The 27,675-nt window shown below is 38.1% G+C and overlaps 1 protein-coding gene across 1 annotated transcript in view; it reads left to right on the forward strand.

Moving 5' to 3' along the window:
- The window catches only part of DNAH11 (dynein axonemal heavy chain 11), a 316,107-nt gene that overhangs the window by 231,857 nt on the left and 56,575 nt on the right, over positions 1-27,675 (forward strand). The window contains 3 exon segments of the mRNA XM_060157128.1: positions 2,968-3,138; positions 15,834-16,069; positions 17,276-17,398. Coding sequence (XP_060013111.1) covers positions 2,968-3,138; positions 15,834-16,069; positions 17,276-17,398 — 530 coding nt within the window.

The raw sequence follows: 27,675 nt of genomic DNA on the forward strand, positions 1-27,675 counted from the left end.
CGTGCCCCGGTCCGGGAAGATCCCACATGCGCGGAGCGGCTGGGCCCGTGAGCCATGGCCGCTGAGCCTGCGCGTCCGGAGCCTGTGCTCCGCAACGGGAGAGGCAACAGCAGTGAGAGGTCCGCGTACTGCAAAAAAAAAAAAATTAAGTCCGTTCATGTTACCACTCTCTCAGAATTCCCAGGTAACTAATTGTCTCACTCAAAGTACAGTCCAAAGGTTTTACGTGGCCTACAGAGCCCTCCGTGCTCTGGCTCCTGGACACCTCTGTCCTTGCTTCTGCCAACCTTCCCTCTGGCTCCATCTTCACTCTTCCTCACCCTGCAAGTCACTCTCCTACTTCATAATCTTTGCCTTTTTCCTCCGTGTGGCTCCCGCACTTCTTTTCAGATGTCTGCTAAAAGTTCTCCTTATCACACGGTTTTCCCTGACCTCCCTACGTTAAACAGCATTCACCTTGCCCCCCGCATACACACACACACACACACACACACACACACACACACACAGCCGCACACACAAACCTGTAGCTCTTTCCACTTCCTCTGCTTTATTATTTTTTGATAGCATTTACGATCACATGGCCCACGCTTGTATATGTGCATATGTGAACACATATACTTTTTTGTGGTCTTTTTCCCCTAACTAAAATAGAAGCTCTCAAGAGCAGGAACGTCATTTGTTTTCTGCACTGCTTGATCCCAAGCATATAGAATGGTCCCTGGCACATTGTACGTTCCAATATGTATTTGTTGAATGAATGAATAGGTGAGTTTTGGGAGCCTCCTGTGTTGAAAAAACATTCTGGAGCCCTTTGAAGACTCATTTTTCTTAGACCAGTTGAGAAATTCCACAACTTCTAGTGGAGTTTATACCCACTTCCATTCAAAGTGATAAGATCTAGGCAGTTTGAAGTGTTTCCAGTTTATGAGGTACCTGAGGAAAAGAAAAAGTGCCATTGAATTAGACTTACTTGAAGTAGAGAATGTCTGAAAGTTTTATCAAGGTAAAAACAGGCTTTACCTTGTATCTCTAGCACACAACAGTGTCTTCCAAAGGCTTTATTTATTCATGGTGATTTAGAAAAGGAGAGGAAAAAATGGTTGAATAATGTTAACTAACAAAAAAAATACATATATGTGTGTGTGTATATAATATATATATTTTAAAGGATTAATTGAAAATGTCAGCCCTTTTCCTTTGAGGATAAATTCTTTCTGACTAGAACAGGAGACAGTTAACCTCTGAAAAACACCAAGACTGATGATTTTGTCTATATAGCATTGACCTGGAAGCTATAGTCTCAACCATTCAGACTAATAAATCAGGCAATTTATATTTAATCATTAAGTAGCTCTGGAGCTGAACAGCTGTTCAAAATTAGAAATGGGTCACCCCAGCCAGGATGACATTACAGGCAATCTATAATGCATTAGAATAAAATTATAGTGATTTTTAACTGTCTAGAAATTTATTACAGGACATGTTCCAACTGTTAAACCCTTGTTAGCCAGTGTCAGTAATGATTTATGTTGCGTGGGTGGTATAGTGAAATTATTGACGATTTCAATCGCCGGTAAGTCGATGTTTAGTAAATCTTCAAATTTCAAAGCTGTTTTGGAGAATGAGGTGGGTGCCCTTTATTGTTTATCATCTACTAACCAAAGACAACAAAAGTGGAGGAAAAGCAAATGAGAGATTCTTCTTCAAAATTAATGGATATATTATCTGCAGCTGAAGAAGGAAAGTAATAAATTCTATAAAGAGGGCAAGGGAGTTGAAGTTCTCTAGTGTGTAATTATAGAGCTAACTTGGGGTGATCTTTATCGAGCAAAGCAGATTATCTTAAAATAGCTTTCATAACCATTGTCACCTGGTAGTTTCATTACCTCAGTGTTAGGGGTATTGTGATGGCTTGCAGAGAACTGGCGTTGCACTCTGCTCTGACATACATTGTTTTTGCTTTCTGTGGTCTGTCTCTCCTCTTTGATGCGTAAAGCTAAATTCCACAGGGTTCTTCATTGCTTGTACTCTCAATTTGCTGGGTGTTTTTTTCAGTTCCTATTAATTTACATGTTCTTAGAATGTGGTCTTAAATTTTAGCATGCATTGAAACCAAATGAATTGGTGAAGTATTCTGCAGTTCAGTCAATCCATAGATATTTATTGCAGTTTTAGTCAAATCCAATATTAAGGGCTCCACATACTTAACCCGGAAATCAGAGTTTAAATGGCTCGCCAACTAGATATAAGGATTTGAACAGCATTCTCCGAGCATACTGTCTTCAGAGCTAGTGAAGTCCTCCTGGTTTCCATCTTTTTTACATGGGCTATAAGTTCTTTCACTGATTGAGTGATTATACTATAAAAATAACCTGAGTTTAGTAACTACCAGCACTATTCTTTAATTTACAGAATCCTTGTTAGGTGGCTCTTTAAACTTTATGTTTTAATTAATTGACATAACTGGTGTTTGTCATTTTCCTTTTTTTGTAATCAGCCCATGGCCCAAACGTTTAAGATCATGTTTGCTTAGGGTGGTGTAGTAACATTGCTGAAAATCAGGAATGATGGAGAGCATCCAAGCTGCCATTAAAAATCCTAACATCACTCAGTCTTGGCCACAGCTCTTGGTCCTCTACTCCTAGAGGGAGAGGAGAGTGACTGTCAGCCTTTTAAGAAGGACCTCAGTCATAATTAGAGTTCGGGCATCCAACAAAAAGGAGATGTTAAAGATCTAATGTCATGTTGCCGTAAACTCCACTGAAGATACTGTGAGAGCACCTTCATAATGATGGGTCACATGTATGAACGATTATCATGGTCATGCCATCCAGTCATGTTCTGTTCCTTCTCAAGGCTGTGCAGAGTGACCTAGACGTAAACTGGGGAATAAGGTAATTATGTTAAACGTTTCTTGAGTTGCTGCTCACCCTGCAGTTACATCGGAGTAATCTTATCTTTCAGTCAGAGAAGATTCGCTGGGGTCAGTCTGTTCAGTCCTTCGAAGCTCAGGAGAAGACGCTCTGTGGAGATGTTCTCCTTATGGCGGCATATGTGTCTTACGTTGGATCCTTTACACAGCAGTATCGCCAGGAACTGGTAGACTGCAAGTGGGTTCCCTTTCTTCGACAGAAGGTAAGATCAGTTCCTAACCTTAGCCACATTTAGAAGCATCATACAGAAATTTCAGTAGTAAAAACAGTATATGTACCAGGCTTTTTTGTATCTCTGTAATCTCAACTGACTTGAAATTCTAGTATTGAAGGAGATGTTTCTTGTGTGTTGCAGTTTTTCTTATTTTAATGATGGTTTCAACCAGGAGATGGAAAATAGAAAAATTATTTGTATGAACCATAGAGATGTAGTTGGAAAACTGCTTTTAACAAAACTGTTAACTGAAATCAAAGTTGGATTATCATGTTAGCATATAGCATGAATCTTTTTGTTTTGCTAATAATACTACAGGCTATTTGTTGAAAATCTTTTTCATGACTACTTTCAGATGAAAAGTGTAGCACTTGTATATAAGTATAAAAATAGCTTATCCTCAATTTGAAAATTCAAACCCATAAGCAAAATGAAATCATAGATGAGGGAGATTTCAAGTCGTCTAGTTTAAGATCATCCTTGTACAAAGGAGAAAACTGAGACACGGAAGTTTAAATGACTTGATAAGGTCATAAATGATAGGAAACCAGGCCACTGTTCTCTAAGCTGTACTGTGTTATCTCACTTGATTAAAGTAGGTTCTTCACTTACATATCTAGCCCTTAAGAAATCCTAAATCTCTCTGTGTACTTGTGTTCTACGTTGGTAATTATGCCTCAATTTTCACAATAGTTGTTTTCATGACATAAATACATGCCAATGGAATTTCTGCAAATTAAAATTAAATATTGAATATTTTGGAGAAAGCTTGTTATTAAAGGCATCCCATAATTACTAATTGTAAAAGAAAAATCCTTTTGTAACTAAATCATTTAATATATCTGTAGTATCAAGCCATATTTTTTTTTTCAAGCCATATTTTTATATGGAAGATTTTTAAAAAAAGGTTATCTGTATTACCCCCTGAATGTTCAGGGTTTTCTTTAAGTATTTCTGCCATAAAATATGCCTTTTATATAAGAGGATAAAGCGTTCTGGTAATTTTGTCCACCTCCTACTGCATTGTGACTTTCAGAAGGTGTCAGCTGTCTAATTCTTCTCTCTTTTTCGTCAGTCTCATCTTCTCCAAACTTTAATCCTCTACATGGGTGTCTTGGTCTGGGTTGCCCTATGACTACTTCACATTGATGACTGTCCTCTTTTGTGGTCCTCTCTGCATTCTCCACCATCGATAAAGTTTTCTCATTCTTTCCACAATTATAGGGAAATTCATTTCCTGATGCGCAAACTATTGAACGTCACATTGTCTTCTTATTGTTACAATTACTCTTCACTTTGGATCATGTAATAGTATTAACGGCCTGAACTTAGGCTATCAGTCATTTTGCATTTTTTAAATTGAAAACTTGCCTTCTCAAATTTAAGTTTTAAAATTGAGTATTGGGCTTCCCTGGTGGTGCAGTGGTTGAGAGTCCGCCTGCCGATGCAGGGGGCACGGGTTCGTGCCCCGGTCTGGGAAGGTCCCACATGCTGCGATGCGGCTGGGCCTGTGAGCCATGGCCACTGAGCCTGCACATCCGGAGCCTGTGCTCCACAACGGGAGAGGCCACAGCAGTGAGAGGCCCGCGTACCGCAAAAAAAAAAAAAAAAAAAAAAATTGAGTCTTAATTGCTGGTATTGCATTCTTTAGTGTATGTGTTTCTGGGAAGTTTCCCATCAATCAATTTATATGTTCCCATTGACTTAAAATTCCAAATGTGGAGTTCCATGAAGATAACATTTTGTTTTGAAGAATAAAATAAAATTAATTGACTTATCCAAACCGTCTAAACATTCTAAACATATAGCCAAAGCAAAAATTATAATTTTCTGATGCTCTATGCTAAACAAACATTCATTTTGACTATGGGCCTGTGTTTCACTGTGGGCCCACAGTTCTCAAGACCCCCATGTCTGTTTTCAGTCATCCCAGTGCTCTCCCCTTTCCTCTTGAGCATGTAGACATCATGCTGAATGAGAAACAGACCTTCCAATGTGACCAGCTTACTCACACTCATCTCTGGGCAGAGCTATGCTAACGGAAGAAAGATTCCAAATTGTATAAATGACATCCTTTTGGAAGAGACTTTTCTGTCTCCAGGACCCCTGGCAGAAAGTGCTACATAAAACCTAAAAAATGTCTGTCCTATGGAATGAAGGTTTCCAGTTTCTGAGCTACTTACCTTCTACTCCTTCTAGATTCAGTCACAGCAAAGTGGAAAGACAGTCACATCTTTATGAACATGTGCCAGGGTCCAAGACGAGCTGCCATTACTTATTCATGTTAATTTTTTGATGAATTTTCCTTCAGCAGTGTTCCCTTATCCTGCCCTCCCAAGAAGCAACTCCTCTCACTGCTCCACAGTATAGAGGGTATTTTCTTACCCTATTGCCCTCCTGAGTATCTCTGGCTTGTCAGTTTGACTTGGGTGTCCTGAGGATTACAACAGTTTGTAAATTAACCAGTCAACAAGTGACTATGATTTATGTCATTTTAAAAATCTCTAAACTAAGCATGTCATTTATTAACGACCTGTTGCCATATTTAAGGTAACCTTGGAGAGAAAACTCTTATAAAGTAAGACAGCAATCCTTAATGTGTTCCTAGAAATGAAGACTTTATATTCTAAATGCGTCAAAACTCAAAAATCGAATGAACAAATTGAACTCAGTTCAAGTCAGAATTTCAAGGGGAATTATATTTTAACTTGACCCGGTGATTCTAAAGTTTGCTGGAAGAATATATTTTTAACAACACCAACATAATTTTGGAATAGAACGGGAAGAGGGCACTTATCCTTCAAGATATTAAAATATATTCTAAAGCTAAAATAATTACAGCAAAGTGATTCTTCAAGGGAAGTAGAAAACGAGAATAGAATAGAGTTCAGAAGCATTTAAGGATGTAGAGAGATATTTGATATATTTAATGTATGGTAATGTATAAACTCCCACAACTGCGTCTGTCACCTCCCAGCATTTCTACTCCTATACTGTCTTCCCTCCTGATGCTGTAAGATGGTACTTCTATTTAAGGCCAGCCGTTCGGGTTGTATTCTACTTTCCATCCCCTTTCCCTTCCTTGAGGACAATTCTAGACAGCTTTTCCCCTCTTTGTCATCAGAAATTTTTCTGTCTCAACTAATTCATTACTAGATCGTTCCCACCAGCATTCAAACTTACAGTTATATCAGTTATTCCTCGCATTAAAAAAGAATATACCAGTGAATTTCTCTTTGATGCCCCCTGCCCCTCCAGCTACTCCTTCATTTCTCTGCTCTCATTTACAGTCATCACTTCAGAAGAGGAATGTACATTCACTGTCTGTAAATCCTCCCTCCATATTTCTCAGTCACTCCAGAGAGGCTTTTGTCCCCGCCGCTCCACCAAAAGGCCTCTTGTCAGATTTTGCTACCACGATGCTAAGTTGAGTCGTTTGTTCGCCATTCTCATGTACTTAACTGAATTTGCTGCACTTGAGCAATCCATCCTCCCATAAATACTTGCTTCACTTGATTCTAAGGAATCACCCTCCCCCATCTTCCTTATACCTCACTGGTCAATTTTTCTCAGACTTCTTTTTTGATTTTTTTTTCCTCTTCTCCCCAGTCTCTTAATGTTGAAATGACCCAAACTTCAGTCTTTGAACTGCTTTTTACTAGGTTCATGGCTTTATTTATGTATTTTTTTATTCTTTTTTTTAAAATTGAAGAATAGTTGATTTACAATATCGTGGTAATTTCAGGTGTACAGCACAGCAATTCATATATATATATATTCCTTTTTAGATTCTTTTCCCTTTTATTACAAAATATCAAGTATAGTTCCCTGTGCTAAGGTTCATGGCTTTAAATGCCACCTGGATACCACTAACTCCTGCAGCCCAGACAGTGGCATCTTCACTTCTGTGTCTGAAAGATGTTTCAAATATAGAACGTCCAAGCTGAAATCCTTATCTTCCCCCTAAAACTTCTACCTACGTATTCCTGATTTGTTTAATGGTAGGCCCATCCTTTTGTTAGCTCAGGCTTGAAAACCCTGGAGTCATTTTGTTGTCACTCTTTTTCTAACACCTACATCCAGTCCATCTAGGAAATTCTGTAGGCCGCACCTTTAAAATATATTCAGAATCTGACCACTTTTCACCACCTTCACCACTTCCATCCTGGGCCAAGCCATTATCTTCCTCTTCAGTTAGTGTGAAAACCTCCTAACTGGTTTCCCTGCTTCTACATTCGTGGCTTCTCTCCAAAATCGGAGTTCAGCATATCAGCCAGTGTGACCCTTTAAAAATGCAAGTCAGATTAAGTGAGTTTTCTTCTAAAATCCCTCTAATGACTCCGCATCGCACTCAGAGCAAAAGCTAGAAACCCTCCAGAGGCTTATAAAACCCTATGTGATTTGGCCCTGTTATCTCTCTTTGTCTTATTACCTGTTATGCCTTTCCTCACTACTCTGCTCTAATCACACCGGCCACCTTCCTTGAATATGCCAGATACGCTGCAGCCTCAGGACCTTTGCACTAGCCGTTTCTTCTGTCTTGAAGTACCTTCCCTGAGGACATATGTTGTCCCACTCCCTTCCATCAATCAGGTCTTTGTTCAAACAACAGCTTCATATCCCTAGATGCGACTACAACCTTCATCCCTCAGCATGCCTCATTCTGCTCCATATATTTCACCATAACATTCATTACCTTCTAATACGTTATCTCATTTATAAAATTGTTATGGTTCATATCTTTTCCCTCCCCCAGAGAAGATGTAAGATCCATGGAAGCAAGTATTTTGCATGGTTTGTTCACTGTTCCATCCTAGAATGGTGCCTGGAGCATTGTGGATGTTCTGTATTCCTTTTCATTGAGATATAATTTGTATACCATACAATTCACCCATTTAAAGTATACAATTCAGTAGCGTTTAGTGTATTCATAGAGTTGTGCAACTGTCATCACAGTCAATTCTAGAACATTTTCATCACTCCGAATATAAACCCTACACCCATTAGCTATCACCCCAGTCACCCCATTCTTACTGGGCTTATACAACCACTAATCTATTTTATGTCTCTAAAGATTTCCCTGTTTGGAACATTTCATATGAATGAACTCATAAAATATGTGGTATTTTATGACTGACTTCTTTCATTAGCACATTTTTAAGGTTCATTCACGATGTAGCCTGTGTCAGTATTTCACTCCTTTTTATGACTGAATAATATTCCTTAGATGGATATACCACATTACATTTATCCATTCGTCAGTTGATGGGCATTTTTGTTGTTTCTACTTTTTGATTATTATGAATAATGTGGCTATGAAAATTTGAATTATTCATGTACAAATTTTTTGTGTGGACATGTTTCATTTCTCTTTGGTACATACCTAGGAGTGAAATTTTCTAAGCCATATGGTAACTCTATGTTTAATCTTTTGAGGAACTACCAGACTACCAATACATATTTTAAAATAAATGTGTGCTTAAATGTACATTGTGTATCAGTGGGGGAAGTAATGGATTATTCAATAAATGGTGATAGAACAACTGACCAACCATTTGGGCAGAAATACAGCTAGGGCTCTCCTTCACGGCTTCATGTTAAATAGAAAGAGTTCCAAGTGATTTAAGTGTTAGAATGTGAAATAACTTAGAAACTGTAGATGAACTGATGTATAATTATAAAATGGACAATACAGATGAACATTACAGAATTAGTGAGGGGCCATATTATAACCCCATATAATAAGCTAAGAAAAGAAGTTTGAACTTAATCCGAGGCATGGGGAGTCACTGAAGGATTTTAAGCAGGTCTATGACATGATCAGATTATTCATTTGAAAGCTCACACTGGCCACAGAGGGAACAGGACTTGGAGGGGGAAGAGACTATTGTTATCTGTTAGAATGACAGTCCAGAAGACAATAAACTGAACAAAGTGATGAGAGTAGACGTGGCAAGCCGGGGAGTGATTCCAGAGGGGGCAAGGAAGAAGAGTTGATGAAACAATGCAGTGGATTGATGGGGAGAAAGTAAATATATGAAGGTGCTATTCCCTCAGATTAAAATTAGTTTGAGAGGACTTCCCTGGTGGTGCAGTGGTTAAGAATCCGCCTGCCAGTGCAGGGGACACGGGTTCGAGCCCTGGTCCGGGAAGATCCCACATGCTGCAGAGCAACTAAGCCTGTGCGCCACAACTACTGAGCCTGCGCTCTAGAGCCCGCGAGCCACAACTACTGAGCCCGAGTGCCACAGCTACTGAAGCCCATGTGCCTAGAGCCCGTGTGCTCCTCAAGAAGAGAAGCCACCACAATGAGAAGCCCGTGCACCGCCATGAAGAGTATCCCCCTCTCGCCGCAACTAGAGAAAGCCCTTGTGCAGCAACGAAGACCCAACACAGCCAAAAATAAATAAATAAAATAAAATTTTTAAAAAATTTTAAAAAAAGTATTTCAAAGGAATTTGGGGGCTTTAGAAAGTGGTGACATTACATTATTAAAAACATATGTATGTAAGCACATTTAAATAAGATTAAAATATGGATAAGACTTTAAAAAAATACAATACAATTTGAGAGAAAAGACAAAGAGTTTGGTTTTAGAAACATTGTGGTGTCTTTGAAACATTCAAGTGTCAATAACCAGTAGAGAGCTGGACAAGAGTGTTATTGGATGGGAGTCATATCTGGGAGTCATTGATACAAGGTAGTTCTTGGAACTATAGGTGTGGTGAGATCTTCTAGGGAAGAGGTTTAGAGCAAAGGGAGCTGAGTCAGTGCTGACATGTAAACAGGAAGTCGAGGAAGTTGAAGAAGGCGCAGTCAGAGACTGGAGAAGCCCCAGGCAAGAATGCTGTCATAGGAGATAAGAGTAGAAACATGGGGATGGTCAGTAATGCCAAAGCCATAGAGACAAGTGAGAAAAGAACTAAGAACTGAAAGTGTCATCAGACTTGGTAATGTGAAGGTCTTTTGTGACCACGAAGGTGTAACAAGCCAGAAGCCTGAGTTATTCAGGAAGTGAGGAAAGGAGGCAGAAAAAGCAGATTGTTCTTGTAGGAATTTGCCTGTGAAGAGAAGGAGATGAACAGAAGTGCCTAGTTAGAGACATGAAGTAAGTGAAGGGTTTGTTTTTTCAGTATGAATGAGACTAGAGCACGTTTCTATGCTTCCAGAGAAGGAATGGAAAAGGAATTACTGATGATAAAAGGGGGAAGAGGCCTGATCCATCAGAAATTGGGAAGAAGGGATCAGAATAGAGGAAAATGGAATGACCCTCAGGTAGAAGACGCAAGACTCCTTCAACTTAGGTGGGAGGGAAGGAGACAAAGGTGGACACAGGGAGAGATACTGATACAGGGAAAGAAAGCTGATGTAGTCATAGCTGCTGGTCTCTCTTCTCTCAGGGAAGCTGGAAATTGCAGTGCCAGCTGGCCAAAGATAAGAAATTTGAAACTCAAAGAACGCTGTGAGGAGGGTGGTGAAAACATCAAAAATACCCATCGAGAGCAGTTGGAGAGTAGATGTTAAGTGTTGCCAAGCAGCTTTAGGAAACCAAAGATGAATTTGGAAAGGATAAATTTGTACTCACAGTAATAAAGCTTTCATCAGCAATACTCACAGTCCTGGAGCAGAAAGAGAAGACAGAGAATGTTTATTTCAGCCAGGGTACAAGATTTATAGGCAGATAAGCCAGAAGGAAAAGAAGACAGGGACGGTCGGTCGTGTGATAGTCAGAAAAATGATCAAGGAAAGGAAGGCTCTGTTTAGGTTCGGTAGAGATGTCAGTGTAGTTAGAAGTTAATGGTTACAATGTCCGTTGCAGCACTGTTTACAGTATCCAGGACATGGAAGCAACCTAAGTGTCCATCAATAGATGAATGGATAAAGAAGATGTGGCACATAGATACAATGGAATATTACTCAGCCATAAAAAGAAATGAAATTGAATTATTTATAGTGAAGTGGATGGACCTAGAGTCTGTCATACAGAGTGAAGTAAGTCAGAAAGAGAAAAATAAATACCGTATGCTAATATACATATGGAATCTAAAAAAAAAAAAATGGTTCTGATGAACCTAGGGACAGGACAGGAATAAAGACGCAGACATAGAGAATGGATTTGAGGACACGGGGAGGGGGAAGGGTAAGCTGGGACGAAGTGAGAGTGGCATGGACATATATACACTACCAAATGTAAAATAGATAGCTAGTGGGAAGCAGCTGCATAGCACAGGGAGATCAGCTCAGTGCTTTGTGACTACCTAGAGGGGTGGGATAGGGAAGGTGGGAGGGAGACGCAAGAGGGAGGAGATATGGGGATATATGTATATGTATAGCTGATTCACTTTGTTATACAGCAGCAACTAATACAACATTGTAAAGCAATTATATTCCAATAAAGATGTTAAAAAAATAAAGTGGTTAAACATATGATAGGGTTTCTCAAAAAACTAAATGTAGAGTTACCTTATAATCCAACAGTTCCACTCTGGGGCATCTACTACCCAATGGAAGTAAAAGCAAGGACTCAAACAGATACTTGTGTGTTTGTTAATAGCAGCATTATTCACAATAGCCCAAATGTAGAAGAAATCCAAGTGTCCATCAGCAGATGAATGGATAAAGAAAATGTAGCGTATACACACAGTGGAATATTATTCAGTCTAAAAAAGGAAGGAAATTCTAACGCATGCTACAACTTGGATGGACATTGCAGATGTTATGTTAAGTAAAATAAGCCAGTCATAAAAGGACCAATATTGTATGATTCCACTTATATGAGGTACCTAGAATTGTCAGCGTCATAGAAAAAGAAAGTACCCTGGTAGTTGCCAGGGGCTGGGGGCAGGGGGTAATGGGAGTTACTGTTTAATAGGTATGAGGTTTCAGCTTGGGGAGATGAAAAAATTCTGGAGATGGATTGTAATGGTGATTGCACAACCATGTGAATATACTTAATATCACTGAACTGTACACATTAAAATGACAAATTTTATGATATGTATGTTTTGCCACAATGAAAAATAGGTGATGGGTAAAGGACTGCATGTCTTAATGCTATTGGTAAGAGTAAATATTATGTTTAAAGGTATGAGAGAGGTATAGATAATCATGGTTAAAGAATTGGGTATTAGATGTTTAGATTTCAATAATGAAACAGTTTCAGATTATTACAAGGTCTGGGATAGCATTTCCATCTAAAGAAGGAGATGGTGTAATACCCTTCCAAAATATACCAACATCATTGAGGGTGTGGGGTATGCAAGGGAGACTAGGCATGGGGGTGTCATGTGATCTTCCCAGTGGGTTCTGATATTTTCCCCTCCCTCTGCCTCCTCCCCCAGAATGCTAGAGTGGAAAGGAAATGTAGAGCTTTGGCATGAAGGATGTCAAGGCTGGAGAGTGGATTCGTCATCTCCATGAGCACTGAGGTTGTCACAGATTGATAGCCAAACTTGGAAAGTGAGAAGGACCAGTGGCTAAGGCTTTAATATGAGGAGGATACCATAGAGGATTGTAGAGCTGGACTCCATGGGCCTCAGAGGTGGCATTTTTCCTCAAGGACGGAAGAGCTGTGGTCTTGGAATGATGTGCAGGGGAGTAAGAAGAATGACCACTGTTACCCACACACATTTTTTCAGTAATGGGAATATTAAGAAAATGAACTGTCTACTTAAGAAAGCCCTCAAGGGAAGTGAGACCCTAGAGCATTGGTTCTTGGACTCCAGTTTCACATTTAAATCATGTAGGAGTGAACTTTGAAAACGTATAGATGCCAATTGAAGTTGAATCATTAGAGATTGGGGGTGGGGGGTATGCTGGCAGCTTTGAAAGCTCTCATGTGATTCTAATATACAGCCTGGGGTTGAGAGCCACTGCCCTAGTGAAGAGCTGGGTTTTAGCTGAGAAAAGCAGGTAGAGGGAGCTAGAGAGTTTGGCCCAAATAGGACTAGGATACTATAGGACGTGTGGGAACAGTTGTCAGAAAGTGTGACAGTGGGGGCATGAGTTTGGAGGATGGCATGGGGAAGAAACAGAGCAGCGTGGTGGTAACTGAAAAGGACAGGGACAGTGGGCGTACGTGGCCTTGAGGGTCCAAATAAAATTGTTACCCAAAATTGTTTCCAAAGTTATCGTCTGCTAGGCAGACAAATGAAGACATGGACAGGTTCAAGGAGGCATTTGCGCTCCACTCATTAATCTGACCTAGCAGTTTATAGTCAGAGCAAATACATGGAAGTGTTATACATGGAGTTAACCTTTCTAAGCTTCAGTGTCCTGAGCAAAAAGAGAGTGAGAGAGACATCTACTTGGCAGAACTCCAGTAAGACTTAAGTGAGGCAATGAACAGAGTGAAAGTATAAGAGTAAATTTTGTAAGCACTTAAAACCTTACGAATACTGGTTGTTTTGTTACCGTCATATTAAAAGAAACTGGGAGTCTTACCTCATCAGGAAGTTCCCTTTTATCCTTTGGAATATACCACTTGGTCAATTCTCAGAGGATCCTAATAGGCGTTTGGTGTTAGGATTAGTCTAGCTTGGCTCAGGGTATGTGCTTCCAACCTGTTCTTTTCCCTCTAGTAAAACTTCTTAAGAGGGGAGGCTGTTTCCCTTTTTTTTCAGCTCCATCCTGACTGACCACATGCTGCACTATTTAATGAAGCAATTAAATGGATTCTCACTGAATTGCTAGGCTGACTTTGGACTCCCTCTTCGCACTTGGTTTCTGTTTTTGCAGACTCCTTCAAGGAATTGTGCAAAGAAGAGTGGATTAAAAAGAAGATAACATATGAATTGAGGTTTATTTTCCCCACTCTAAACCTAGGTTAAAATTACTGTGAAAGTGATAACTGTATTGCGACTATCAAAAAATTTTTTGATGGAAAAATTTCTCTGTGTCACGCAACTGCCTATTTGAATATCATACTGTAAAGCAAATATCCTAAACTTTGTTTCTAAAAATTTAAGTCTCAACGTATTTTAAAGTATTTATGATATTCTATAGTGTGAGTTACCTGCTTTGTTTCCCCTACTAGGTTAAAGTGGCCATTAACAAAGGGGGACTTCTCTTTGATCCCCTGAACTGTACTCTGTACACAGTAGGTGCTCAAACAATTCAAATTGTTGAATTCGGATGCAAGATCTACACGCTTACTCTTTATAGCATCAGAAATTAAAGTTATTTTAGGCCTCTAGTTGTTTCAAGTTCTTTGTATTAAGTAGAAGTTAAGAAATTAAAGCCATGGAGTTCTTGCTAACAAGAGGATGCTTATTCTGTAAGAGAGCGATTTGCTTGTGGAGTCAGATATCAAGGCTGCTTGCTCCTATCACTAGGAGGTAGAGTTTGCTTTATTTATAAGATACCATTGTCAGTAGGAACAGTAGACATATTATGCTAACTTTTCCTATACTAACCTCACGTTGCATCCCAGCTTTATTGTGGGAATTCTTCCAGCATTCTGTTTGCTGAAGCTTTGTGGGCAACCAAGAAATCAAACCCCTACTGCTGCTACAGCCTCCCCTGCCTACTTCATCCAGGTCGGGCTCTTACTGCCCCCTCTTATGGAGGCATGTTTCCATGTTAGCCCCCCTACCCAGCCAGGGGACTAGTTCCTTACTCATCTTGCTGATAGTGGTGCCTCCACACATATGTAGGAGGTGCTCAATAAACGTTTGGTCGTTGATGACTGATCGAATAAATTCCTTAATAAATTCCTTTCTAGAATCTTATTTATTTTTTGTAAAATCAGTCCACTTTTGTAAAGAACTGATGCTTATCTTTAAAACAGGTTTCAAAAAAAATAGGTTTCTTCTTTCTCTCTTTTAAAAGAGGCAAGTTGGGTTTTTTTTCTTTTGTAAAACAATTTTTTATTGAAGTATAGTTGATTTACAATATTTGTTAGTTTCAGGTATACAGCAAAGTGATTCAGTTATGTATTTATATTTTTTCAGGTGATTTTCCATTATAGGTTATTACAAGGTATTGAATATTGTTTTCTGGGTTATACAGTAAATCCTTGTTCCTTATCTATTTTATGTAACATAGCTTGCATCTGTCAATCCCGTACTCCTAATTTATCCCTCCCCCAACAACTCCCCACTTTGTAATGCTTCTCTTCACAGTCACACTGTAGACAGTTCCCTCTCAGAGGAGAGGCTGTAGTCGAAGTTGCTGGGTATCACCACAAGCTGCCGGAGTTCCAGCGGACTGAATAGATTCCATGAACCCACCCCAGAGAGAGAAGTCATCTCTCTGTAGTGTTGATCTGTAGAAGAAAGATGAAATGCTGGAAGCAAGAGAGTGCAATGTAGCATTGCTTATGTGGGATGATTACTCCACTGGGCAAATATTATACATTTCTGTTGTCCTGCCATCCTTGCTGGAGTCTTAATTCACTCTCACTTTGTTGGGGCTGCTATAGGTGTGTATAGAGGGCAAAGTCCCTTTTGCTTGAAGCCAGATAGATGCAGGAACAAATCAGATGTTGGATGCTGCAGTTGACAGAATTCCAAGAGGTGAACAGGGGGCTTATCGGGTCGAATTGTATTTCATGATGAGAGTTTTATTTGGCTTTTGAGAGTCAGGAGAATTTGTATGTGTTCTTTGGGCTTTGGTCTGTTGTTTTCTTGTCTGTTGTGCTCTGCCACACTGACAGTTTATTGCCTTCACCTCTGATTTTAAAGGTCTCCATCCCAATAACTGAAGGCCTGGGCATGATTGCCTTGTTGACGGATGATGCCACAGTTGCCACCTGGAATAATGAAGGACTGCCCAGTGACAGAATGTCCACGGAGAACGCTGCTATCCTAACACACTGCGAGCGCTGGCCCCTGCTGATAGATCCCCAGCAGCAGGGAATTAAGTGGATCAAGAACAAGTACGGAACTGACCTGAAAATCACACATGTGGGCCGGAAAGGGTATGTGAAACCTGAAGGGTTGACTTTCTGTTGAGCTGCCGGAAATGGGTCTGACTTTTACCAAGTCCTGGCATTTCTTAGACCTCGCTGCCACTTTGAAATGTGATAGTTTGGTACGACTTGTTTATCTGCCTGCTCCCGTTTCCCATAAAGTATCTCTGTTGAAAGGGCATTTACGTTGGGTGGCATCCACTTAGCTGAAGAAGAAATTAGTTGGAAGGTTAGAACAAAGACTGAATGTGAGAGGAAAAATTTCCTAAGGCCAAGAATGGTAATACAATGTATTATAATCCTTGTTTAGGACTTTGGCATATGGTAACCCAAGAATTGTCAGCTGCACCTATAGGTTTAACGATGGTTCCAGTTATATTCCTGAATATGTACTTCGCCTACAGTGGGTATTTAACATGGCTCAATTCCCAACAGAGTGCCTGTAGATAATTTTTCAGTCAAGCTTTACATGTCACTTTTGAGAACTGAATCTACTCTGAGGTTTTCTGTCTCTCGGTCCGCATGATAGTGTTTTCTGATAAGTAGAAAGCTCTCTGGTATGTAGTTGGTCTTCAGTTAATGCGGAATAAATAATTTTAGTCATACTGATACTTCACTTCACCCCTCCATCATCTTTTGACATGTAAAATGGAATAAGGAATGTCTGCAGTCGTGCAGATAAATGGTCTCTTTGCTTATCTGAATACTTGGAGGAAATTATTTTTGAATGGAAGAGACTATTTTTGGAGAGTGGGAATGAAATAAAAAGATAGTTCACCACTTTACATGACTGAATCTAAATGTTTAAAAAATGAAAATTTGATAAAGCCACAAGGCATTTAATATAATTTTAATTTTTTTTTTTATCAAAAGAGGACCTATTGAGTAAATTTAAATTTATAATGTTTGGGTAGGTTACATTTATTTCAACCATGATTACTATCAAAAGTAAGTAATTTTTACGTGGACTCATTAGTTCACACTACTGAATTTCACTTGGAAAAATATAACTGAAATTTACCTGAAAATCTAATCTTTAATTTCCATGTATTCTAGTTGAAGAAAACACTACTTTACAAAATATTTAGTTTTCTCTAAGTTAGTTTGTTCCATCTAAAGTATTTACATTAAATGAAATACAGTTGAGTATAAATAATTTTGGACACTTTCCCTGTGCTCATTTACATTTTTTCTTGATTCTGACTGAACTTTAAGGTTTTTGAATGACATTGAAACCGCTTTGGCCTTTGGAGATGTCATCTTACTTGAAAACCTTGAGGAAACGATAGATCCAGTCCTTGATCCATTGCTTGGCAGGAACACAATTAAAAGAGGAAAGTAAGTATTATTGAATTTTTAACATACATTTTGTGCTACATATGAGTTTGATCATCAGCTTCTATTTCTTGGCCTCATAATCACGTGTAATCTATGGGAATATTCTTGGTGATGTTTCTGAGTTTCCATTCCAAGCCTCCTGCATTCTAAGACCAAAGCAACCTTGACGTGATCCAGATGTTCAGACTATTTGTTTGGTGGATTTAGATTCATGTTACCCAATTCCTGATTTATAGATTCCAAAAATGCATTGTCACAAATCTGAGAGTAAGTTCCTCCTTTATTAGTTGTTCCTTCATTAGCTCCTTTATTAGTTGAATGTTCTTCTACCTTCAGTACTTTGCAAAACACCTTTAGTATGTTTGCCTTAACTGCATATTGCTTGTATCCTTATTTACTTAATATTTTTAAAAAACTATTTTAAATCCACTCTATTTTTTTTTTTAACTCAGCCTTACCCCAAGTCATAGCATCTATGAAACTATGTGTTTACTGCGCTGGTTCTGTCTTTCCCTATACATTCAAAATATATATAACCATTAGAAAGAAAAGAGTTCATTAGTGTACCCATAAGATCACCCGCATACCGGCAGTGGCAGACTGGGCACACCCTTGGTGAACTCTACGTGATGTTCCAAATGCTGCCATCCCCCCGGACACTGGCTGTCCAGGACATTCTCCCAGGGGCAGCGAAGCCGTTTCCAAGGGGGCATCACACACTTTCTATAAATGTGTAAAAGTTCAGACGCAGCACTTATGTCTCTGAGCCTGTGTGGGGCTCGGGGGAGATTGTGGCATTCCCACAGCTCTCTGTGCCTCTTCACTCAAGAAATCAACATTGACTAGGCTTCTTTCAGTGGATTTCCTTCTCTTTTTTTTTTTTCTCTTCACAAAGGTGTAATTCAGAACTTCCCCAACACCCTTCTTCTTTGATACCCACTCTCTGCCTCAAAGGTGTCTTGTCTCCCTTTTCATCACTAGATTATTCCTGTCAGTTTTAAGTGGAAATAGGCCTATTTAAGGGTGACTAACTTCTATTTTGTAAAAAGTCTCTAACTGATTAGTATTTATTATACAACTCACCAACTAAATCCATTTATAGTGAGTGACAACTTATAATTGTTTAATAAACCAAAATTTACCCAGACATGCATTTAGAACAATCTAATAACGCACTTGACAAACTGCAGCTCTAACATAAATATAATTGTAGCTGTGTCTGATGTGTTAAAGATACAGTGTAGAATCTTGAATGTCACTAAAGTGAAATCCTTGTTATTAAGGTTCTGACTCTATTATGAAGACCTAGAAGTTTTGTCAGTGAAATAATATTCTCTTAGCTTTAACTTGGACCTTCAATAACACAATTTAGGTGTAAGAAAATTGGTCTCTCTCTCTCTGTATTTATGTGTATATATATATATATTTTTTTTTTTTTTTGGATAATCTGAAATTTCCAGAGCCTGATAAACTTCAGTCCTGACTTTTTTCTCAGTGTGGTTATAGTTAAGTGTAAGTAAGAATCCCAGAGGGTTTTTTTTTTATTTCAGAAACAAATTATTTTACATAAAGCATCAAATTCTTTATCACAAAATATCAAAGCAGAACAATTTATTCCAAATTAATAATATTTCCTGAATAAGCACTCTCTATTAGGCTTTATAGAATTCCTCATATCACTGTAGCTTTTTTTAAAAGGTCAAGAGAATTTTAAATGATATGTAAGAATATAATAAATGGTGTTTATTGCATGCAGTTGTTACCACAACAATTTTAGCTCCTAAACTCTTATGTGTGGAAACAACCACTTTTATGAAGGTAAATTTAGATGTTTATCTCCAGTCTTTTTAGATGTTTTTAGAGTTTCTTTATTCAGAGAATCTGAGTCATTGCATATTCTATTAGTCACTGAATAAACCTTCTCTGAGCACTGCTAGATGCCAGGCACTGTACTGGGGGCTGGAGATTCAAAGCATGATAAGGTACAGACCCTGCCCTTAAGGAAGCTACATTTCCTTAGGGGAAAGTCAGACCTACAAACAGTAAAAGTAATGCTTGCCATTGGTGTGGTGATAGAAGTATGCATGATAGGGAATCATCAGCTCCATAGTGGAGACCCGGGAAGGCTTTGTGGAAAAAATTGTATTTGATTACATTTACATTTAATGTGAGTTGAAAGGTGAGTGGGCATTTGTCAGACAGAAAACTGGGAGAAGAGAATTCTGGAACAAGAGAGCTAATACCAAAACACACAAAACAGCCCAACAGCTTTGGGGACCTGCAGTTAGGATTCAAATATGTAGAAAGCCCCATTTTGGGGGTGGGAAAGGGAGGTGTATGGACTCAGAGAGATGAGATTGGATTATCAGTACCCAGAATGTTGACATCCTTGTGTACCCACAGATGACCATAGGTTGGCCTTGGGTGATAATGCTTTTTCCCCAAAGACATTAAAGGGGTCCGTTCCTATCAGTAACACTAGTTGACAACAGCGGTGGTTTTTGACCAAAGGACCTTGCCTTCCTGGAGTAACACATCTGGAGTTTCCATATTTTCACTTGAAAATCATGAGCATAAGTCAGTGGGGAAGCTAGTGAAGACTCTTAAGCATGTTAGGAATAATGAGATCAGATTTACGTTTTTGAAAGGACACTGTTGGCTGTGTGGAGTATTGATTGAAGGCACGTGGACCTAGAGCCAGGGTCCGTCCAATTAGCAAACAATTGTAATATTCCAGTTGAGACATGATACGAGCCTAAACTAAGCCAGCGACAGTAGAGGTGGAGAGGAGAGGACAAACCAAAGAATTCTCAAGGAGTTAATATCATCAGTTCATGGTCAATAATGGGATTTTGTTAGTAGGGAAAAGGAAGGTTCAAGGTGATTTCCAGTCTTCTGCCAGGTTAAATGATGGTATGGTTTATGGAGAGATGTGATAAAGGAATAGGAGTAAGTGCAGGGAAAGAGGTAACTATTTCACTTATTAGACATTCAAAGATTGAGGTGCTACTTTAAACACTCATTCTCGAAAAAGTCTAAGAAGCCATGGAATACGTGAGTATGGAGCTTAAAATCCTGCCTGAGCATGTAGATTGGGGAACATCTCCATAGAGAGTTGGTTAAGCACCATAGAAGATGTGATTATCTATGGAGATGCTATATAGTCAGAACAGGGAACATTCACTTCACAGAATGGGAAAATGGGGCCTGAAAGAGCTTAGTCACTGTCTTCTTGGATGCTCAAGGCTATATGAAATTTAATGCATGGAAACCTAGTTTCTTAACCAGATTTTCCAAATACATAGGCACTACCATCTTTCAGTAGAATTCCTATGAATTCTCCTTTGCCAGTCTGACTCTTCCTACTCTTCCATTCTGTTTTTCCCCTAAACTCTGTTTATTTTCTCATTTATGTTTTGTTTTCATATCTGTACCTTACAATGTAGTTTAGGCCATTCATTTCTTCATGCTGACTGTAGTGATCGCTTTACATCCTTTCTCTACTTACTTCTCTCCACCCCAGAGAGTGGTTAAAATAATTTTTTTTAATATTGCTTGTTTCATCACTCCCCTTAAGAATTCTCTATTGTCAATTACTTTGAACTGAATTAAAGCTTTTCTGTGAAACCTGCAAAATGCTTTACCTGTTTGATACTACTGAGTTTCCTTTTACCAACCTCATTTTTCATTACTTCACACAGATAATCCCCCTTTCTATAATGTGCTATTTTATTTACCTTTTCTATCAATGCAAATCCCAAATTCACTTCATTAGGAATTTAACTGCTATTCAGTCAATCAAATGGGAATTTAACTTTTCTGCATTTAATGCTTCCCATGCATAGTACATGCTATACTGTGTGACTGTCATTTTGCCTTTATATGTCATTCTTAAAATATGCTTAAACTCTCTTCTATATCCTTATTAGATTACAAGTTCTCTATGGAAAAGAATCATACTATATGCCTTTAAAAGTATGGTTAACTAAAATAAAAACAAAACAATAAAAACATAGACTTTTATTTCTGGCACTGTGGCAGATTAGATATACTGGAAAACAACTAAATATGTTAGTTACATTATTAAAAACACTTTTTGAAATGTATTACTCAGTTGACCAAAAAAAACAGTGTGACCAAAAAGCAGGAAATAGAAAGATAAGGAACACCAAAGCTGTTTTTTTCCTGAGGGTACCTGCTAAAACCTGATAATATTGGGTTTCTGTTTTGATGGATGTACAGAGCTTGGACCAAGTCTAGGGCCTATTCAGGGTGTGGAGTCTGCTAAGAGATTCTTGCTTAATGCTAGAGCGTCAAGGGGCCATACCTTCTATTTAAGGGCAAAAACCAGCACTACAGAAAGGAAACTTTCCTTTCTGTACTTTGGTGCTGGGAAGAGATGGAAAAATATCCCCAGAGAATTCCTTACCACATCCATCTTTCTTATGAATGTTTAAGACAAATTTTTGTTTATTTATTTATTTATTATTATTATTTTTTTTTTCCGGTACGCAGGCCTCTCACCGTTGTGGCCTCTCCCGTTGCGGAGCACAGGCTCCGGACGCGCAGGCTCAGTGGCCATGGCTCATGGGCCCAGCCGCTCCGCGGCCTGTGGGATCTTCCCGGACTGGGGCACAAACCCATGTCCCCTGCATCGGCAGGTGAACTCTCAACCACTGCGCCACCAGGGAAGCCCCAAGACAAATTTTTATTACTTGCGTGCCCTAAAATACCTCAAACCATTAACTTATTTTAAAGTGGCCTTGGGTTGGTCACACCCTAGTGCACTTGGCAGAAGCAAACAAAGACCCTCTTTGGAATAATGTCTGTCAATCTAGACTTTAGAGGATTGTGAAAGATCTAATTCAACGGTACATGAGTTCACAGGCAAAAATCACAGAACACACGAGGAAATAAGGCACCATGAGCAAGAGCCAATAGAAACATCAAATAATAGAATCCTTATTTCATTGCTGCTTTGTTTTATATTTTATTGTTAATAAGGATATGTTAATTAGCCTTCCGTGAATGCCTGTTGTTAACTTTTGCTAATATTTTCCATTAAGTTTCTCATCACTTTCTTTAATGCCTCAATTTTTAAATTTCCACTCATTGTACTCTTTCTTATCTTTTAACATGATTTTTAATTCATTCTTTCTTTTTTTATTTAATTTTTATTTTATTTTGGAGTATAGTTGATTTACAACATTGTGTTAGCTTCAGGTATACAGCAAAGTGAATCAGTTATATATATGTATATTCTTTTTCAGATTCTCTTCCTATATAGGCTGTTACAGAGTACTGAGTAGGGTTCCCTGTGCTATACAGTAGGACCTTATTATTTATCTATTTTATATACAGTAGTGTATATATGTTAATCCCAACCTCCTAATCTATCCCTTCCACCCTAAGCATGCGTCTTTCCATCATTTCCATAGGGAAGAAAAGTAAATACAATGGGAAGGGAAAGAAGGGGAACGAAAGTAAATACAGTGCTCAACCCATTGTCTTGGTTGCTACATGTGCATTTTCAAGAGAGACTTTTAGGACTGTGAGGTGGGGTTTATGCACTGTGTGGTGTTGTTAGAAACTAGCATTGGGGTTCAAGTAGTAAGATGGAACTTGGGTCAAATCTTAGTCTGCTGCACTCTGGTTTGGTGATTGGGGGTAAGTTTGGTTAACCTGTTTTTCTATTTATGTTTTGTCATCTAGTGAGGAAAAAAATACGAAAAGCATGGCACATACAGATATTCAATATGTAATTATTTCCCTTGAATCTTTAACGAGGGATGGGTATAGTGTGTGGGTGATTCGGAGCATGGACCAGATGTTCAAACAGACCTAGTGAAGTAAGACCTTGTCTTTCAGACATGGGAAGTGTGGATGAACCATGAGTTGAGTCACAAAGCGTATCAGCAAAAAGGAGGGGTGGGGAGGGGAGGAATCCATCATATCTTTTGATGTTTTAAGTTGCCACCTAAAAGCAGTAGAGGGTTTTGGTTATTTAAATTTTATTATTTAATACTGATACATATAAAATATATAATATATAGAAGTTATAAATCATAATAATAATTTAGACAGGTATCTGCCATTCAAATTATGAACTGAAAGATGACCAGTATTCTTTAATCCACCTTTGTGCTCCTCTCGTTTCTAATTCTTCCTCATCTCCAAAGATAGTCAGTATTTTAAATTTCATCATCACTTCGTTACTTTATTTAAAATAGTTTTATCATATATATGCATTTTCCAAAACAATATACTGTTTATTTTTGTCTGATTTGGGACTTTATAAAAATCCATCGTAGCTTATATAGTTAAAAGGGACTTGAATTTTTTTACTCAATATTATGCTTCTAAGACTTAGCTATATTCTTGCTTTTAGCTCTAATTCTTTTCATTTAACTCTAATCTCATTTTTTTCACTGTTATATTCAGTGGTGTGGCTCTTTCTCACTTTATTGAATATTTTTATTGAAGGACATTTAGGTGATTTTCTGATTTTTTGCTATTTCAAGACATGCTGCTATGAATATTAGCATACTGAATACTCATATACATATCTAAAGGTGCACACAGCAAGGGGTTCTTCAGACTTTATATTCTGGAGTAGAATAGTTGGGTTCTAGAGAGTGCGCACAGTAAGCTTTAAAAGAAAATGCCAAATTGCTTTCCAAAGCTGTACACATTTACATGCTCACCATAGTATTTAAGGGTTGTGAAGTCTTCCAGAGAACTGAGTTAGGAACTTTCATTCTTCTGCTGTTTTTTTTAATAACACGAAAGATTTGTATATTTAATACTATTAGCTACCTCTTCCTATGAGGAACTATTCCTACCACCTGGATTTTTTTCCCCACCCCTTTTTTTGAGTGGAAGAAAATGAGGACACTCCAAATTTTAAGAATAGTTTTATTCATAAAAGTTTTAAAAGTACTTTGGAATAAAATTTGGTATTTTAATGACTGTATTGTTTTTACCTCACAAGAAGTATGTTTAAGCAAAGCAAATGCTTTTTTGTTCCTTCATGTAAGTTTTAAAAGCGAGAGAGGAACTTTTTAAAAATATGTATACATTTGGAACCTATAAGGGGATATAGAAAAAAAAAAGATTGGTAGAAATAGGAATTACCTTTCTTTTAATACAGTAAATAAAAGCTGGGAGAAAACAATGGAAAACAAAATTAATAGAAACATGTTGATATGGTTTTGTTTAATAATAGAGATGCCCATCGGTAAACAGGAACAGAAGACTATTGACTTTATCTTGATCCCATCCCAAACTAATCTGCATGTTTGTCAGCTTTCTAATAGGTCTTTTCTGTTCTGATCTCGAACAATGAACATTTTACTTGATTTTGTTTCCATCCCCTTCTATCTTTACATTTCTATGTTACTCTTTGAGATCCCCTGTGGAGTTACAAATATGTTACCCTTTGTATTGTAAAGATAAAATAGCATTGAAAACAAGCAAAAGAAAGAGGAAACAACCTGCAGGGATTGCAAAACTGGTGCATTTACCCAGAATGTCTGTACTGTATTATCTTCTCCAAGGGCGTGTGGAATAACACTTTCATACCCCTGAGAGAAAGCCACATCCCTCAGAAGGTTTTTGGCTATTTATAGTGTTTTTGTTTATTTTAGTTCTCTTTGCTCTGGGGGCCTTAAAAAAAAAACCAAAAAACAGTATTAGTCTATTCTTCCTAATAATGAATGTCTGAGAAGATGCTTGTGATATATACAGCATAGTCCAAAAGTTGAAGTTCATTAATAATTGGAATGTTGTGGAGTATGAAGTAATGAATACTAATTACTCCTTTCATGTCTGACAGCTCCCTGTGGACCAATACATCAGCCCAGACTTTAATTTGGCTGTAGTAATGGTTTCATCAATAGCACATTAAATCTATGTTTGAGAAGATATACAGTTGAACCTGACCCACACAGTAGATACCCAGTCATAGAATGACCACAGGCTGACAACAGCTGGGTAATTACAAATAATTAAATCCACCAAACTCCAGATAATCCTAATCTTAAGTAAAATATATCATATGGTATCAATCGACAGAAAACCTATCTGGAAAGTTTTATCAACGCGTATTTTTTCCAAAGCAAATTTACTTGCTTACATATTAGAGAAGCTGCTGATCTGTAAAGCATCTTCATAAAATTCTCTCTCTTTAATCTTTCGAATCTCCCCAAATATTACTGAAGTACTTTTTGAACTTTAATTTTAGCTGGAGTAACCTTACTGCAAGATGTATTTCAGCTTGTTCCTGAGCATATAAATGTTTCTTAAAGACAATTTATACTTCATTCTATATTTAACTTCATATGGTTATTCTTTTAGTAATAGTCTTTTAAGTAGCATTTCCTAGAAAGAAACTTAAAACTAATAGAAGTATTAGCTATATGATAGAAATTTCATTTTTATAGAAATAATCAAATGAGAGACAGCATTTTACAGATAGTATTTATTTTATAATGACTAAGTTTCCTGAAGATTGTGCTAAAATTAATAAGAATTGTTTTAGTTAGCAAGTTTCCAGTTTAACTATGATTATGTCGCTGCTCTTGGAGTTGCTGCCATGCGTTTGTTCTGTAGTTGATTATGGATCTCTTTGAATGAGTTCCTGGGCGAAATTTAAGATAGAACCACGTTAAATTAAACCCCACACTGAATAGAACACGCTCTCTTGAGCTGGAAGCTTATGGTTTTTCAATAAACTCTGGAGTGATGTAGTTCTCTCATTATGTCCCTAGGGGTAAGTATATTTTTATTTTCAAGTCAGTTCAAGCCCGCATCTGGTAGAATGCGGCATTCTAGTCTCTCCCAATTTCTCAAGTTGAAAAAACAAAGTTTAATTGCAGAAAAAACCTCCAGCAACCTTGCTGTCCCTAAATTCAATCTAAAAAATTTTAGGTGTAATATTCAGGGTCTACAGGTAGTACATCTTCTCATTCATCTTGCTAACATTGTTTGACTTTATCTGAAAGAAAATATCAAACAGGGCCACAGATTCATAACCTTTAGATTCTTTTCTTTAAAAAAGCAATTTTCTAAAAAAAGAACAATACAAATGGAACCAGAATTTCATTTTTCATGCTACATTATGTTTAAATAAGGATATATTGAAGTACATTTATAAATATATATAACATGTATGTTTTATACATATAGGCTATATATTATATCAAAGGGGAAATAAGCTATGATTTTTTTCGCTTTTTTTTTTTCCCTGTTCAGTGGTATCTGGACTCTTGTGACTTTAATCTTTTTTAAAAAAATTCTAATCGAAGTTTGCTTTTATCTTAAGAAGGACGTATTGGTTATATTAACTGCATGAAGCAGTGAGCCAACTCATTTCAATTCAGGACTTTCTTTCCTTCCTTTCCTTGAACGTCTGGCCAGCTGTGCAGCTTTGAGCCGAATCCTTTCTTCCCGAGCTGGGTTTGACCACCTCGCTCCAACCTTCCTGCCGAGGTTGTTAAGTAACCCCTCCCGGCTGCCCGCATGGCACCTGACCCTTCAGCTGTGCGCCCAGCCAGGGCTATTGCAGCTCACAAGTCTAATCTAGAAGCTTTTCATTTGAAACAGTGGGACATGCAGTAAGGTTTTTAGATGTCTATTGAGAAGGTTCTTTGCTTCTCCTGAGTGTGTTTTTTTTCCCCAGCTCCTGGGACTATTTTATTTACTTATCTCAAAACCCACCTGCTATCTCTTCACCTTGACCAAGCAGCTCCAGTGAGGCCTGGAGAATGGACTTCCTCCTATTCAGAGAATGTGTTAGCTCTCTGAATCATCCATCCTAGAGGGACAACCTTCAGTATAATAATGCAATATTTTCAAAAGTTTCTCGCCAAACTGTGTTGTAAGAAAGGTTTTGCAAATGTTTTTTAAAAATAGCATTTTACTGCAACCATTCCTAGTGAAGACTTGGATCTGCCCCAGGAGCAAGTCCTTATTCTACATTGAATATTGCTGCTTTTCCATGTCTGGTTTTACATGGCAATAAAAAATAATGGCAGTTTTGTTCACGTAGTAAGAATATCTGATCACTAGAGAAATTCATGTAGGTTTTTATGATCCAAGACTGAGGGCGTTTTCAACAGTAGCTACACTAAACCTTGAGCACAGTGCCAGTAGAAGTGAAAGACATTTCCTTAGTTTCTAGACATATTTCTCAGAAATAAGAAATGCAGATTGTAATCTCAGACTTCAGACTCTCATCTTGGTTATTTTGAGATGATGCTGCATCTGTCAACTCACAG

Source organism: Lagenorhynchus albirostris, chromosome 8 (assembly GCF_949774975.1).
Source record: "Lagenorhynchus albirostris chromosome 8, mLagAlb1.1, whole genome shotgun sequence".
NCBI lineage: Eukaryota > Metazoa > Chordata > Mammalia > Artiodactyla > Delphinidae > Lagenorhynchus > Lagenorhynchus albirostris.